At 40.6% G+C, this 16,069-nt stretch overlaps 1 protein-coding gene across 1 annotated transcript; it reads left to right on the forward strand.

Annotated features, from left to right (window-relative positions):
• The first annotated feature begins 1,999 nt into the window (after nt 1-1,999).
• On the forward strand, nt 2,000-12,922 carry LOC132971788 (interferon-induced protein with tetratricopeptide repeats 1-like). The gene is made up of 2 exons (XM_061034600.1): nt 2,000-2,199; nt 10,880-12,922. Exons 1-2 carry the CDS (start codon nt 2,195-2,197, stop codon nt 12,156-12,158), a joined length of 1,284 nt encoding a protein of 427 aa, XP_060890583.1. The 5' UTR covers nt 2,000-2,194; the 3' UTR covers nt 12,159-12,922.
• The last annotated feature ends 3,147 nt before the right edge of the window (nt 12,923-16,069 follow it).

Here is a 16,069-nt window from a genome sequence, read left to right on the forward strand (position 1 = left end):
CTTTGTGCAATAATAATGTTATATTAATGTTATATTATGTTTATCAAACCACTGTGCTGTGTCTGTGTTACACTGAACATTACAGACTACACTTTTGTCAAATAGCTGATCTATTTTTTATCTTTTAAATCTATTTTTTAGTATCTATTTTTTTGTACATTCTTAATTTTTTCTTTTTATATTTAAATTGTACTGTGTTCACTTTTTGTTTGCAATCTTTGCTCTTTGCTGCTGTAACACTGTAAATTTCCCCGTTGTGGGATAAATAAAGGATTATCTTATTTTATCTTATATTCGAGTTCAACAAACACCACTGGAAGAAATTAGCTGTTTAGACAGATTAACAACTTCACATACACTTTACTGCCTGGGTTTACAAGTAGCACAGGCGCCATCTGCTGGTAAACTAAGAGTATTACAAGATGGCGTCCATAAACTGATTCATCATCATGTTGCAGAGTACGGTGAATTTATAATCTGCCGCTCTCCTCTCCGAACACACGCACGCTGGTAAACTGATCATGTATGTATGAGTATTTTATTCAGCCATTATACATATACAATCATTTTTAAACAATACAATTATATATTGTATTGTATTGTATATATACAATTGATTTGGGCTGAATCCTGGAATAAAAGGAAAACCGATGTTGAAAAACAAAAACCTCATACTCTGTCAGTGCAACAGGTTGATATTGACAGCATATGAATTTCCCCAAAACACTTGTTTTTCATTGTATATCTTGTTTTGAGTTAAACATCATTCTCCTGAATGTTTATTCTGGACTCGGTGTGTGTGTGTGTGTGTGTGTGTGTGTGTGTGTGTGTACCCCAACTGCTTGGGGCCCCAGACCAGTAGGGGCCCCTCAGGGCTCACAAATGTAAACCAAAGCAGTGGCCCAAAATGACAGTAGGAAACCTCCCTCAGGGGGCCCCATCTGACAGCACTCACTGTTGTTGCCCTGCTAAGTGTCACATCCATTATTGCTTTGAAAACCAAAATGAGTTTCTGAAAGTCAACAAAGTAAAATGAAGAGGAATAATCCCCAAGAGACTCTAGAATTGCCACAGTGTGTGTGATGACGGAGGAATGTGGTCAGAGCCGTTGACAGCTTGGTCGGCGGTAGGTTAATGATGATTCACGCTCCGTCGATAAACACATTTTAAAGTATATTTTTAGTTGTTTAGATGAAATCAAACTGTGGTTTTCAGTTACTGATCATATTCGACTCATCCCGTATCAGTTCTGCGGAGTTTTGAATAATATTCATAAAGTTATTCATTAGTCGTGAATGTTAACGGCTAATGTACTGAATGTTAAGCTAGCGTCTCGCGCAATAGGAAACCCCGTTGTCTCTCCTAAATCACGCGTTTTTTCTTTTATCAGGGGAGATGTTTGATCCCGGCTCACAACACAATTCATCGGTTTCTGTTAATTTGTCTGTAAATACAGAGCCAGAACACACGGGGTTACATCAGCAATGCACAAACAGACCGTTATATAACGTAACTTTCTACATAGGGTTGCAAACTGGTTATACTACTGCCTAACAAGTCTGTAATACGGCAGAATGAACATCCCTGCAGACATCATTTATTACAGATTGAGCTGCATCATTACCGGTGACGTCATCATTGTCTCACGTTTAGCAGCTTTACTTTTGTCTCCAAAAAGTTTGTAACCTGACAAACCGATCTATGTAGCCATTTACCCACGACCTATAGTTGTCATGGTAACAGTTGAATAAACAAACTGGACAACGGGCTGCAGACACTCAGGCTCCATCAAAATCTGGTAATATTACTGTACCTTTTGAGTCTGCGTGGTTCCTCATCTTCTCACAGCGTCTCTGCCGGCTTCCTCACCCTTTGTTTGTCAACAAATGCACGTGGTGTCAGAGGGGGAGGCGTGACCGTTTTTATGACACTGCAGTTGCACTCAGAGACCTCCAGATGGCGCCAAAGCGCACCAAAACTGACAACATATTGAGGCTTTGATTTTTAATTTTTAAGAAAGGAAAGGAAAGTCACATAACATCCTGCTGATAAGGAAAGTGCCACGCCTCTATCATGGACATTTAAAGCTGCTACTGCACATCACGTCATCCACACTAGAGAGCTGAACCTGGAGCGACTGTAACCAGAGAGCAACTTCAAGAGGAAACATCTGAGAGGAAGAAACAGCAGAAAGATGAGGTGAGTATCTGACTTGCATACGAATGTTTACATGTTTCTAATTTATTAATTCCAAACTCTTTCCTATTTGTCTTTTTCTTCCCCTTTAGCTTCATTATTTTAGTGTTTCACACGTTTACTTTTCTCACTTTGTTGCTTTTGTGACTTTTTGTTTGTCTGGGGTAAAATAATAATAATACATTTTATTTATGAGTTTCAATTTCAAGACACTGTACATTTGTTAAAAAGACAGAAGGATCAGAACAGTAAGGACAGACTAAGAGACATTACAACATTACACACAAATCATAAATAAAACAACATAAAGGTGCAGCTACAGATAAACAGAACACACATCACAATCATAGATTAAAAGCTTGTTTGGAGAGGTGAGTTTTGATCAGTGATTTGAATGTAGAAGGGTCAGTGCAGTGTTGAATGTGTGTAGGGAGTGAGTTTCCAGAGGGAGGGGGGCAGCTATGGCTCTGTCCCCCCGGGTTCGTCGCTTGGTTCTAAGTGGGGGAGACAGGAGGTTGGCTTTTAAAGAATGGAGGCTGCGTACAGGAGTGTGAGGGTGAGCTGTGAGGTATGAGGGGGCCTGGTGGTTAAGGGCTTTATGTGTAAGGAGAAGGATTTTGAATTGGATACGGTACAGGACAGGGACCCAGTGGAGATATGTAGGACAGGGGCGATGTGTTCACTGGATCGGGTGTGGGTGAGAAGGGGTGCAGCAGAGTCCTAGATGTTTTGGAGTTTATTAAGGACTTTGGATGATCATCTTTAGTAACAGAAGGGTATCAGGTGTATCACATTAAGCTAATATTAATAAAAACAAGTTAAAGATGGATTTTGATAAACTGTTGTCTGTCGGTGAGGTAGGATTTTAACCAGGAAAGAGCAGTGCCAGTGATGTTGAGTGAGTGTTCTAAGCTGGATAGAAGAATACTGTGGCTGATGGTGTCAGGGGCTGCAGTGAGGCCGAGGATGTTGAGGATGTTGAGGAGGTCGTTGGTGACTTTGAGGAGAGCTGTTTCTGTGCTGTGCTGGGAAGCCTGACTGGAATGGTTCAAACAGGTTATTGGAGGAGAGGTGGGATTTGATCTGGGTAGGAGACAACACGTTCCAGTATTTTTGACAGAAAGCAGAGGTTGGAGATGGGGCGGAAGTTTCACATGCTGTCGGTTTTGAGTCCAGGTTTCTTGAGGATGGGGGTGACGTCTGCCAGTTTGGGTGTTTTGGGTACTGAACAAGAGCAGAGGGAGGAGTTGATGATTGAGGTTATGAGTGGCGAGATGGCCGGGAGATCGTTTTTGACAAGACTTGATGGGATGGGGTCGAGAGTACTGGTGGAGGACTTAGTGGTGGTAAATGCTAGTGGTGATGATGGATAGCTCATTTGGGGACACAGGGGAGAACTGACACAGAGGTTGGGTGATGAGGCGGGGGGATGCGGGTAGGGATGAAGAGGGGACAGTGAGAGTGTTGAAGCTGCTGTAAATGGTGTCAGTTTTGGATTGGAATAATAAAAGAAAAGCATCGCATTTGTCAACTGTGAAGGAGGAAGAGGTGTTGTCACTGGGCTTGAAGAGTTTGTTTATTGTAGAGAAGAGAGCCTTGGGGTTGGATGAGCCTGAGTGGATTAGGTGTGAGTAATAGGTGGACCGGGCTGCGCTGAGAGCTTCTTTGTATTGTCTGAGGTAGTCAGCTGGCGTTTGTGGGATTTCATTTTATGGAGTTTGAGAGTGTATCAGGGTGCAAAGTGTGTGAATGAGAGAGTTTTAGTTTTAAGTTTAGCCAGTTGATCTAGACAGAAGGAGAGTGTGTTGTTATAGTAAGTGATGAGTTCAGAGGGAGGGGGGGGATTTTGCTGGTTATAGAGGCTGATAAAGCTGAGGGGTCGACTGAATTTACGTTTCTGAAGGAGATTTTTTGTTTTAGCTTTGGAGTGGGAAGAGGGATGTCAATGTCCATGTTTATAACCAGATGGTTGGAGATGTTGAGGTTGAGACTTGACAGTTGATGGATTGTGTCCAGTCCAGAATGTGTCTGTTGTGAAAGTTGAGGCAGTGAAGTAGGTCCAGGAATTATTTCGCAGTCTATTTGTCATTGATGTGGAAGTCAAAATCCCCAAGGAGCAAAACAGAAGTTGAAATTGAGCAGAGTTGGGTAAGAAAGTCATAAATAACTGAAAAAAGAAGGGTTTGGTTTCGGGGGGGCGATAGATTACAGCAGTGACCAGGGGAGTAGGACCAGAGAGTTTGAAAACAATGTGTTCAAAGGAGTCAACTGCAGGGTTGGGAATGGTGCTAGTTTGAATGTTCTTCCTGTAAACAGCAGCAACACCACCACCCTGTCCATCGGGACGGGGTTTGTCGATGTATGTGTATCCTGTGTTTGTGGTTTAGTTTAGTGAGGAATAGTCCATGGCATTTTGCCAGGTTTCGGTGAGAAAAAGGGAGTCCATTATTGGTGTCGGTTATGAAGTCATGGAGAATGAGGCTTTTATTGTTGAGAGAGCGAGTATTCAAAGGCCAGTTTGAGGTGATGATGTGGTCTTTTTGAGTGTGCAGGGTGAGGGATGATTTTAATTTGTGTTTCCTTTTAAGTAATCATCATTACGACTGATTTTTCTGGGGGGTTTTATTGAAGAGGTGGAATGTGTAATGGAAAATGTATTGTGCTCATGTGTTAAAATAAAACTGCGACAGTTGCTGAAATATCGCTGTTCAGATCGCACCAAGCCCATATCCTGTTTACCAGAGGCCTCTGCGTAAACCTCTGCACAGGAAGTATATGGTAAGAACAAACAACCCCACAAGTGCTCATGATGGATAGGCTGGATCTTTTTACCTGCTTTTTGTAACATAACAATGAGTAAGGTCTTTTACCTGCTCTTTTGTAATGTTAACAGACAATGAGTAAGGTATTTTATCTGCTTCTTGTAAAGTGTCTCGAGATAACACTTGTTATGAGTTGACGCTATACAAATAAAAGTTGATTGATTGATTGATGGTTCAATAGAAGTCGGACGTTGTGTAAAATGATAAGATAAAAATTTATGAATTGAAAATAACACAGACAACTGTTGAAACTGAGACATTTCAATGTTTTTTGGAAAAGTATGATGTGCCCATTTTATATTTTATGCCAGTAACACATTTAAAAAAAGTTGTGACAGGGTCATGTTTACCACTCTGCAGTAGGCCTGTCCCCCCAACGGATTTACATCGTCGACTAATCGTCAAATGTTTTGTAGTTGTTTTTGCAACATAAGAGATTAACCACGTCATTAAACTGTTTGTCTTCTAGACTTGGAATAACAATTTATTCTATGATGACTTGTTTAATTGTTTCTCTCACTTAGGCAAAACAATGGACACCCACCTCTCCCACTGGAAATTGTACAAAAGGGCAGAGGGGAGGGGGCAAAACGGATACATAATACTAACCAAAGAATCAATCAATCAGTCAATCAATTTTTATTTGTATAGCGTCAACTCATAACAAGTGTTATCTCGAGACACTTTACAAAAAGCAGGTAAAATACCTTACTCTTTGTCTTTTAACATTACAAAAGAGCAGGTAAAAAGACCTTACTTATTGCTATGTTACAAAGATCCGGCCTATCCATCATGAGCACTTTAGCAAAGCAGCAAAAGTTACAGTAGTAAGAAAAAACTGTCTTATTAAAAGGCAGAAATCTTTGGCCGGATCCCCGGCTCATGACGAAACAGCCTTCACAGGCCTAGACTGCTTGGAAGGGGATAGGGGGAGAGATGGGATAAGATGCAGGAAGAGGGATAGGGAGCAAGGGGGTGGGGGGAGGCAAGCCGTCCATCAACAATCCGGTGGGGAGGGGGGTTGTTCTGGCAGGCCGTCCATCAACAATCCGGTGGGGGGGAGGGTTGTTCTGGCAGGCCGTCAACCAACGATCTCGAGGAGCCTAAGAGAGCTCAAGAGCTCCCAGGAAAGTAGGTGGTTAGTGACTGAGATTTACAGATAGTCAGCGTTTGAGTGGCTCCCCTCAGGACGCCAGCTTCGCCGTCCCTGCTGCAGGACACAGAGGAGAAGAGCAACCTTTGTTCCCAGGGCTGTCCAGCTCCTCAACTCCTAACCCCCCAACAGACACCAACACCTCTCACCCAATGCAGACTCTCAGCCGTGAACTTTGCTTTTTTACTTCCTTTATATTTGCCGTGCACCTTAACTGCCTCTGCTTTATCTGGTCTCATGCATTACATCACTTTATTCTATCCATCTTATATCAGTATTCATACAGTTCTGGTTAATTTATTCCTGTTGTTCTTATCCATCAGCGCACTACGGTCACTTTATTTATCTCATTTTTACCTTACAGTTATATTGTATATATTAGTTCTGTTGTTCCATTATTATTCACCATGCACCTTAATAACTTATCATCTAGTATTTGCCTACTTGCACATAGCTCTGTATATATATATTTATTTCTCGTTTACTGCACATAGGTCTGTTTACATCTGTTAGTCCGATCACTGTCCACTTATATCTACTGTTTTATATTTTGTATTTTTAAGTTAAGTTTAAGTTGTATTTAAATTGACACTTTATATTTAGGTTAAAATGTTTTGTTTACTTGCACTGTTGTTAATTCATTGCTCTGTGTGCCTTTGAATTGCCCCCCGGGGACAAATAAAGTTTTTTGAATTCGAATTTGAATTGAATTTGAATTCATCTCGACACAGCCAGGTTTCAGTCAAACAAAGTAAATCAATATGCTGATCTGATATCAGATCATTCACTAAACGAGATTTGGATGCTAAGGACTAATGTTCAAAAGTCTGCAGTGAATATTCTGATTTTTTTGCAAAATCGTATTCGTAGTTTTGATTCTAATGAGATTTTGACGATTTACGCCTTTTTTTTCTACGTTTGGATGACTTATAAAAACACAGTACCTGTAGTATAACTACAGTTCGAATTACAGCTATAGTGACTGGGAGAGAGATCTAAGGGAGGCGCAGAGAAGCGTTTAAGACTGCAGCTCTGCCTCCTGGTCTGAACTCTGTGTTGTTGTCAAGAAAGAAGGGGCTGCAGACTACAAAATAAGACAAAACAGACAATTGCCAGGTAATTTTGTGTAATTATGAAAACATAAACGGTCATGCACCAGCATATTTGACCCTGTTACTCAAACGGCCCAGTGTGTGCAGGTCAGACCACAACAGCAGTCACAATCTACCCATCTGTCAGACCACCGACAAACAAACAACACCTTTTAACCGTTTGAAGGTTTACTGAACTCTCCTGATCATAATAATCCATCAAACTGAGTCCCAACAGTTTACATCCAATAAAAGATTTAATCCAAACACATTAGATCCACATTAGGTGCCAAGTGTACCAATCCGATCCTGAAGGTTGGAGCGAGACAAACCGCAGTCCGTTGATTGGTTAAAAGAACCGTCACTTTCCGTCTGACAGCAGTAATAAAGGACAAACAGAAAACGCGGCAAGATTAAATATCCTGCAGATTTCGAGAGTTATTTCAATGCTGTTTTGGATTTTTGGCCCCCATGGGCGACCTTGGAGGTGCAGACCTCTGACCGGACCGCTAGGTGGAAATGAGGCTTTTGACTTATGTGCCATTCTGTTGTCACTGTGCAGAATGTGGTTTGACATTATGCTGCTGCAATAAACAAGGCCTTCCCAGAAAAGAGGTTTTCTATTTGGTAGCATATGTTGCTCCAAAACCTGTATGTATGGTTCAGCATTAATGGAGCATTGACAGATGTGCAGTTTACCCATGCACCCCCATACCATCACAGGTGCTGTTTTTTTTTTTAATCTGAGCGCTGATAACAAGCCAGATGGTCCCTCTCCTCTTTAGCCCCGGAGGATGCAGCGTCCATTTTTTCTAAAAAGATTTCAAATTGTCAGACCTCAGGACAGTGTTCCACTTCGACTTAGTCCATTTTAAACGACCTCAGGCCCAAGGAGAGCCAGCAATGTTTCTGGATCTGGTTTATATACAGCTTGCGCTTTGCATGGTGTCACAATTGAAAAACAAGGAGGTGTGGACCCAAGTGCAGAATTAACTAAACTATTTATTTTAACAAAAAGCCAAACAAAAACTTACTTCAACAAGTTCAACAAAAACACAGGGCTCAAAAACAGGGAGCCACCGGTACACTGACATAACATACGCACCGACAAACACATACAACGAACTGCCACAGAAGGGAAGAAACACAGAGACTAAATAGACATGGGGTAATCAGACACAGGTGAGACTAATGACACAGGTGAAGACAATCAGGGCAAACACACTGGGAAACACACAGAGGCAGGAATACAAGAAACACTGAGGACAACTACAAACTAAATCATGAAACACTAAAGACACACAGAACTCAAGAAATCTAACAAAACACATTAGAACACAGAGATACACGAGGATAATAAATGACAAAATAAAACAGAAAACACTGAAGACAAAACTAGGAGACACACAAGGGAAAAACCAGCAACACTGGGATAAAACACGGAAACTCAAATACAAAACCAAATCATGACACATGGTTAGGGTCGCCACCCGTCCCTTAAAATACGGAATCGTCCCGTATTTTACACTTTGATATTGCGTCCCGTTTTGAATCAATACGAGACGCGGTTTGTCCCGTATTTCCAAGATGCCTTGAACTCAGCATCATTCAGCCCGATTCAGCCGGCTAGTTCCCGCTCAAGTACATACTCAATCTTTCAGTAGGCAGTAGGCAGTATGCAGTACATACTATCCGTGCTGCATACTGTTAGTACCTTCTATTCAGTATGCACACACAGTAGGCAGATATTTGTTCCTACTTCGTCTGATTCATTCAGTATGGAAGTGACGTCATTTACGTTTCCCGAACAGGCCGCATTCACCCGTTTTTTTTTTTTTTTTTTTTTTTGTTTATCTTTATTCAAGAAGAGTAATGCTCATATACAGTCAGGTAAACAAAAAACAATATCACAATGTAAATCAAGTAAAAGGCAGATTAAATAACTAAATAACACACAGTACATAATGAAAAGTACAAATGAAAGACAGTAATATACAGAATATAAAATAAACCAATAAAGATACATTTAAATAGTGACATCATTATTTAAATAGAGGGAGAAAGGGTTTATAATAATGCAGACATTTGTTTTATTTTCTGTTGTTAATTAAAAGTAGTGATTTCAGTCGGGATTTTAACTCGACTATATTTATTCAATTAATCCACGCTCGTTTGTTTTGATTTGGAGGCGGACGTGAAGTAACGATTTACGTTTAATTTCGCACAGCATTGTGGGAGTTAGTATACAATTCATTTCCTGAAAGCACGCATCCGATCCATACTGCATGAAACCCGGAAGTTAGTATCCATACTGAAATGTTCAGTATACTGCGCGGACCCCAAAAATGCCTACTGAATGACCACGAAAGTTCAGTATACTGAAACTCCCTACTGAAAAGTACATACTGCGTACTGAACTGTGGATATTCGGAAAGGGCCCAGGTGTCTCTGATACCCGCACCGTGCACCATTAAAACGTAAACGGATGCAGAAATACAGACGTGAGTAGAAAGTAATGACTGGCTTGACAGTGTCAGTGAAAATGAATATAATGTAAAGGAAACTATTGTAGGCCTACTTAATATATTTTCTCCCATGTTTATAGATAGGTTATTCCAGTATAGTTTGGATAGTGTGAATATTTTTCGGTACAAAAAAAAAAAGATGACATTTATTTTAGCCAAATCTGTATTCACAGTATGACCTGGGCGAGATATCATCAATACAACATCAATATATCGACAGTAGACACTTAATTAATACAATAAGAAAATAGTTCAAAACCATATTAATAGTATCATTCATGATTTCATGAGAAAACAACAAAAACGAAAGACAGAAGGACAGAATAAATTAATAAAAATACTATTAAATTCTTACTGTTTATTTAATTAAAAATCTGTCATCCTCCTCTCTATGTTACAGCAGTGTCAAAAGCACTTCAATAATACTCTGTTAATGAATTAATGTTAAGTTAATAACTTTATTTGAACTTTAAGTTCAGTTGTAAATTAAATAGCTAGTAGTAATCATCTGCTGAAGTCGTGTTAGGTGCATTTCATTGTGCATACATTACTGTATCTGCCTTTACACTGAAGTTTTGCGTTTTTGTAAATTATTTCAGAAAAAAAAAGTGTTAATTAATAATTATAATTTAAGTATGACTCTTATTACTTCATTAAAACCACGTTTTAAATCATGATTCACCACAACTGGTGCCCCACCCCACTGTTGGGCCAGTGGTGGTCAGGCCCCTACTGAGTTGCACCCCGCTGCCGGGTGTCCCTTATTTTTCTGCTTGGAAGGTGGCAACCCTACACATGGTAGGGTTTCAGCTAACATTGTGAATCCAGAGATGAGCTGTGTTCACAGACTATGTCTCCTGGAAGTGTTCCTGAGCCCATGCAGTGATGTCCACCAAATAATTTAGTCTGTTTTTTATTTATCTGAGAAGTTTACTTAATTATCTGACTATATAATAGGGTAATAAAGGCGATTGACAGCTCAGGTTTAGAAGAGTAGAGGAGACACGGCGAGACGAGACGTAACAAACAAGAACACAAGAGTCAAAACTAGCTGCTGATGTGTTTAAATGTTTGTTTTTTATTCTCCATCAGTGCTGCTCAGAGTCAAACCACACTGGAGTCCCTGCAGTGCCACTTCACCTGGAACCTGGACCGCAGCAGGCCGAAACTTTTACGTCTCACAGACAAGATGGAGGACTTCAGCACAAAGAAGGGAAATCGATGGCTGGGCCACATTTACAACATGTGGGGGTTCATTCAGTATAAGCTGGGGTTAAATGAAGAGGCTAAGAGTTTGTTCCAGAAGGCTGCAGAGACCCTCAACAAGCTGAGAGATGCAGATGAGGGTCCTTGGTTAGTGGTGAACTACGGGAACCTGGCCTGGCTGCACCACCACCTGGGAGATCAAGAGGAGAGTCAGGCTTACCTGTCAAAGGTTGATGCCCTGATGGAAAAATACCCATCTCCATCCCAGGACGACCTCCATGCAGAGATCTACGCTGAAAAGGCCTGGACCCTGATGTTCTTAGGAGAGGATAAGAAGCTGGTTGTTGATTACTACGAGAAAGCTGCCAGGATGCAGCCGGACATGGTGGATTGGAACACCAGCTATGTCATATGGTTAAAGAACGCCCAAAACTTCAGTGACCCAAGGCTGGACCCTGACCTGTTGGAGAAAATGAGACAAGCCAAGGAACGGGATCCAGAGAACTTGTACCTCGTTGCGCTCTACCTTGAACAACGGGCTAATGAAGGAGAAAACATTCGGGATGAAGTCCGTGAGTTGGCTGGAAATGTGAGCACTCTGTGCTGCAGTGGCAGTGGCATGTGGACCTTACTAAACCTTTACACAGACCACATATCAGTTGATGACGCCATTGTTTTGGCAGAGAAAGTTCAGAAAGAAGATCCAGATGTGCGTTATCTGAAGAGATTTGTTGCACTCTGCTACAGATGGAGGATCGTTTATAAAAGCAGTAGTTCCCCAGAACAAAGCATGATGGACAAAGCAATCGCTCTCCACGAGGAGCTGATCTCTCTTTACCCTCACTCTTCACTCAAAAAGGAAATAGACCTCGCAACTATCTATGCAAAGTCACGTCACAGCAAGGCCAAAGCTGAGCAGATATTTCAGAAACTGCTCAAAAATGAACCAGCAGAACCTGAAGACAAACAGATGCTTTACAACATATATGCAAGGCATTTATACTTTAATCAAAATGACTCCCACGGGTCGACACAGTATCACATGAAGGCAGCAGCAATACCAGAAATATCTTCCTTCCGTAAGAACAGCATCAGAATCCTGGAGAAGAATAAAGACAGAGAAATAAAAGAGTTTCTCAGAAACCTGCAAGAGCCAATGCAGTAAAGATAGGGAGGCAAATTTAGGGGGAACAATTATGTCCAAGCAAAAAAAAAAAAACAACATCTAATTTCTACGAAGGTGTTTTGCTTTCATGTGGTAATAAAGAGCAACAGAAGAAGAATGAAAAAACAGGAGGGGGGCCAATTCTGCCAGGGCGTCCAAAAAATAAGGATAAAAACTAACTGAACACTAATTTCTTGTCATTCAAAACTATTTGAAATAAATTAAAGGAAGGTTTATTTTTATTATTTTCTTAATTATTTTTATTTTGGGGCTTTTATTCATTTATTTAGAGATAGGATAGTGGATAGAGTTAGAAACCAGAGAGAGAGAGAGAGAGAGAGTTGGGAACGACTTACTAATTCAGGATGGAGTTCCCTTCATGACATCACAAAGGGCAGTAGCCCCTCCCCCAGGTGGGTGACACTCCCACAGCTAGGTGTTTGTTCTGCCCTCTGAGTCTGCCTTCTCACCGTAAACAATAGGACATGGAGCGAGAAAGACCGAGTACACCCAAGCCCTTCCAGAGAGGTGGCGTGGTCAGACACAGCTCATTTACATATTTAAAGGTACAGACACAGAAACAGCCTGTTCTGAGCAGGGCTGAAATAGAGGAGTTTATAGGCATGATCAATTACAGGATCAGAGTGGATTTAGAACAAGACACTTCACAGACATGTGTTGGGGTTGTATCAAGTCAACTTTGGTTATATTCTTTAATAATTATTTCTAATTATTAATAATATAAATAAAATATCATTAAACTATGTTTAATCTCGTTTTGGGGCACCACCCTGTACTCAGGGAAATATAACCAAAATATCACTCAAATCAGTCTCAAATGAGTTATTTAATTACTAATATTATTAATAATTAATAACTATATTTAATAAATTGAAGGCATGAAATCCGTACACAAAGCCTTCGCACCCAGCTTATATCACAATGTAAATACACCAGTAATCACAAACAACTGCTCTCTTAAATTATAACAGAATTTATTTAAACAAAGCAACATCAATCCAAAATCGATGAACTTAATCAAACAAATAACTATTATAAACTAATCTAAGCAAACAAACATTATCAAGCAAACCTTGTGAATGAGGTGTAAATGTGTGTGTGTGTGTGTGTGTGTAGGAGAGAGAGAGAGAGAGAGAAAACAAGATGGCGGAGAGAGACAATGCACCATGTGGCTTCGTCACATGTGGACAAAATGGTGGACAACAAAAGAAGCCATGTGGCTGCCTTTTGAAATAGTTTGAGCTCTCTGAGCTGAGTTCAGTAACTGTTACTTAAACACCAGAAAGCCAGTGGCCGGACGTTGATTCAACGGTGGGTACACTGGTCTTTCTGATTGTAAAAGCCGTTGACTGAAGGTAAACTAGCATAGCATTACACACATAGGTGAACACAGCAGTTCATCACAATAAAACAAATGCAGCAGCTTACAACAGATAATAAACAGAATGTGACATGTCGTCAACAATGATGCATAATTATCAGTGGTTATAAAAGAAACATAACTATTTCTGAAACTATTTCTGCCCAGACCAAAGCTCTTACTTGGGGTAACTCCTGGTGATTGTTGCAAAGCTGGTTAGATCGTCACTCTGTTGAATGTTGAATCATCAGATTCAGGCAGGGTTCCTTCGTGACAGATGTAGGAAGAGGGTAGCGGGATTCAGATCTTTGACCAGAGCGTTGCTCTATAGGGTCTTCTGGTTGCAGGAGTCGAGTTCTTTATGTGTCCTTGTGGATTCAGGGATCAGTGGGCTTCCTTCAGCGCTCCTGTCCAGTTGCGTTCAATGACGTCTTACGAAAAATCAAAGGAAAGAAACTCTTCTTTTTGCTCGAACCTGATAGCATCTGATTGCGCCCAAAACTCCTAAAAATATGCCATGGAAGTAGTCAGCTGAATCCTCTGATGCTTGAATTCAGCATGTGAAGAGCTACCTATACTGAGCTAGGAGATCAGCTCTGGAGTTTAACCTCTGTAAGCCAAGAGGAGGAAAGGCTTTGTCTCGAATGCTGGAGTCCATCTTGTTGGAGAGGGTATCCTCTGGTGTCGGCAGACCACACTTGAAGAGAAGGAAGCGACGCCTGGTGATTGCTTTTAAAGACTGGAGCTGCCTGTGGGTTTACCTCAGGTTCCGGTCCCCCCTTTACGTCACACGTAGGTGTGAAGTATCGCAGGGGATTCTGGGATAAAGAGTCCTTTTAGGCCTCTTTGTGATCTCAGTAAATAACTCAAAGGCACAGACTGTCCTAAGCCTGCGTGGCCCAACACATGTTTTGAGGAGCTCTGAGACTTATTTACACTGGTTGAAGAGGAGGAGAATATGTGACCTTTAAATCTTACACCCTAGCTCCTGGTAGGTGTGACGTCCTCTGTAAAACACGGTCGTCATGGTGAATACTTAATGAAGAAATGTGTGAATTGTGATTATCATGTATTTTGCTTCTGTTGTGTTTTTTCAATGCTGTATTTTCAGTGTTTAGAATTAATGGATTTATAAGAATGTGCTTCACTTTGGATATTTAAAGTCCTCATTGTTCATGTGAAAATTTATTTGCTGTGACCTGAAAATTATATATTAAGATGCTCCTGTTTGCTCAAGCTATGTTTAAGCTTCATACCAATAAATGAACAGTGTGCACACCAAGAAATCGTCTTGAAGTTGTTTGTTTCAGTGGTTTCACCTTCAGTTCTAAACTATCGGGAGGACGGAGCTAGAAATTCAAGCCTCGTTGGATCATAAGCGTCCTAATTCTGCTAAAGCCTATCACACTAAATTATTTTTAAACTCCTGAAGGGGACATATTATTAAAAATCCACTTTTTTTGTACAATGTTTTTGAACATATATCTGGGTAACCTGAGTGTCTACTGACCCACAAAATGTGAAATAAACCCATCCAGTCCATTGTTTGAGTTCTGCACAAGTCTTACAACACAGAGAAAAATGCTCCGTTTCAAATGTGCTCCCCTTGTGATGTCACAGTGGGATTCTGGTTAGAAAACAAACACTAATTTCTAAGATAATATATTCCTTATAATTATTAGAGTAAGTAATTTGGCAGAAATATTCGAGTTCAACAAACATAACTGGAAGAAATTAGCTGTTTAGACAGATTAACAACTTCACATACACTTTACTGCCTGGGTTTACAAGTAGCACAGGCGCCATCTGCTGGTAAACTAAGAGTATTACAAGACGGCGTCCATAAACTGATTCATCATCATGTTGCAGAGTACGATGAATTTATAATCTGCCGCTCTCCTCTCCGAACACACGCACGCTGGCAAACTGATCATGTATGTATGAGTATTTTATTCAGCCATTATACATATACAATCATTTTTAAACAATACAATTATATATTGTATTGTATTGTATATATACAATTGATTTGGGCTGAATCCTGGAATAAAAGGAAAACCGATGTTGAAAAACAAAAACCTCATACTCTGTCAGTGCAACAGGTTGATATTGATAGCATATGAATTTCCCCAAAACACTTGTTTTTCATTGTATATCTTGTTTTGAGTTATACATCATTCTCCTGAATGTTTAATCTGCACTCTCTGTGTGTGTGTGTGTGTGTGTGTGTGTCTGTGTGTGCCCCAGCTGCTTGGGGCCCCAGACCAGTAGGGGCCCCTCAGGGCTCACAAATGTAAACCAAAGCAGTGGCCCAAAATGACAGTAGGAAACCTCCCTAAGGGGGCCCCATCTGACAGCACTCACTGTTGTTGCCCTGCTAAGTGTCACATCCATTATTGCTTTGAAAACTAAAATGAGTTTCTGAAAGTCAACAAAGTAAAATGAAGAGGAATAATCTCCAAGAGACTCTAGAATTGCCACAGTGTGTGTGATGACGGAGGAATGTGGTCAGAGCCGTTGACAGCTTGGT

The sequence above is a fragment of the Labrus mixtus genome, chromosome 3 (assembly GCF_963584025.1).
Source record: "Labrus mixtus chromosome 3, fLabMix1.1, whole genome shotgun sequence".
In the NCBI taxonomy this organism is placed as follows: domain Eukaryota; kingdom Metazoa; phylum Chordata; class Actinopteri; order Labriformes; family Labridae; genus Labrus; species Labrus mixtus.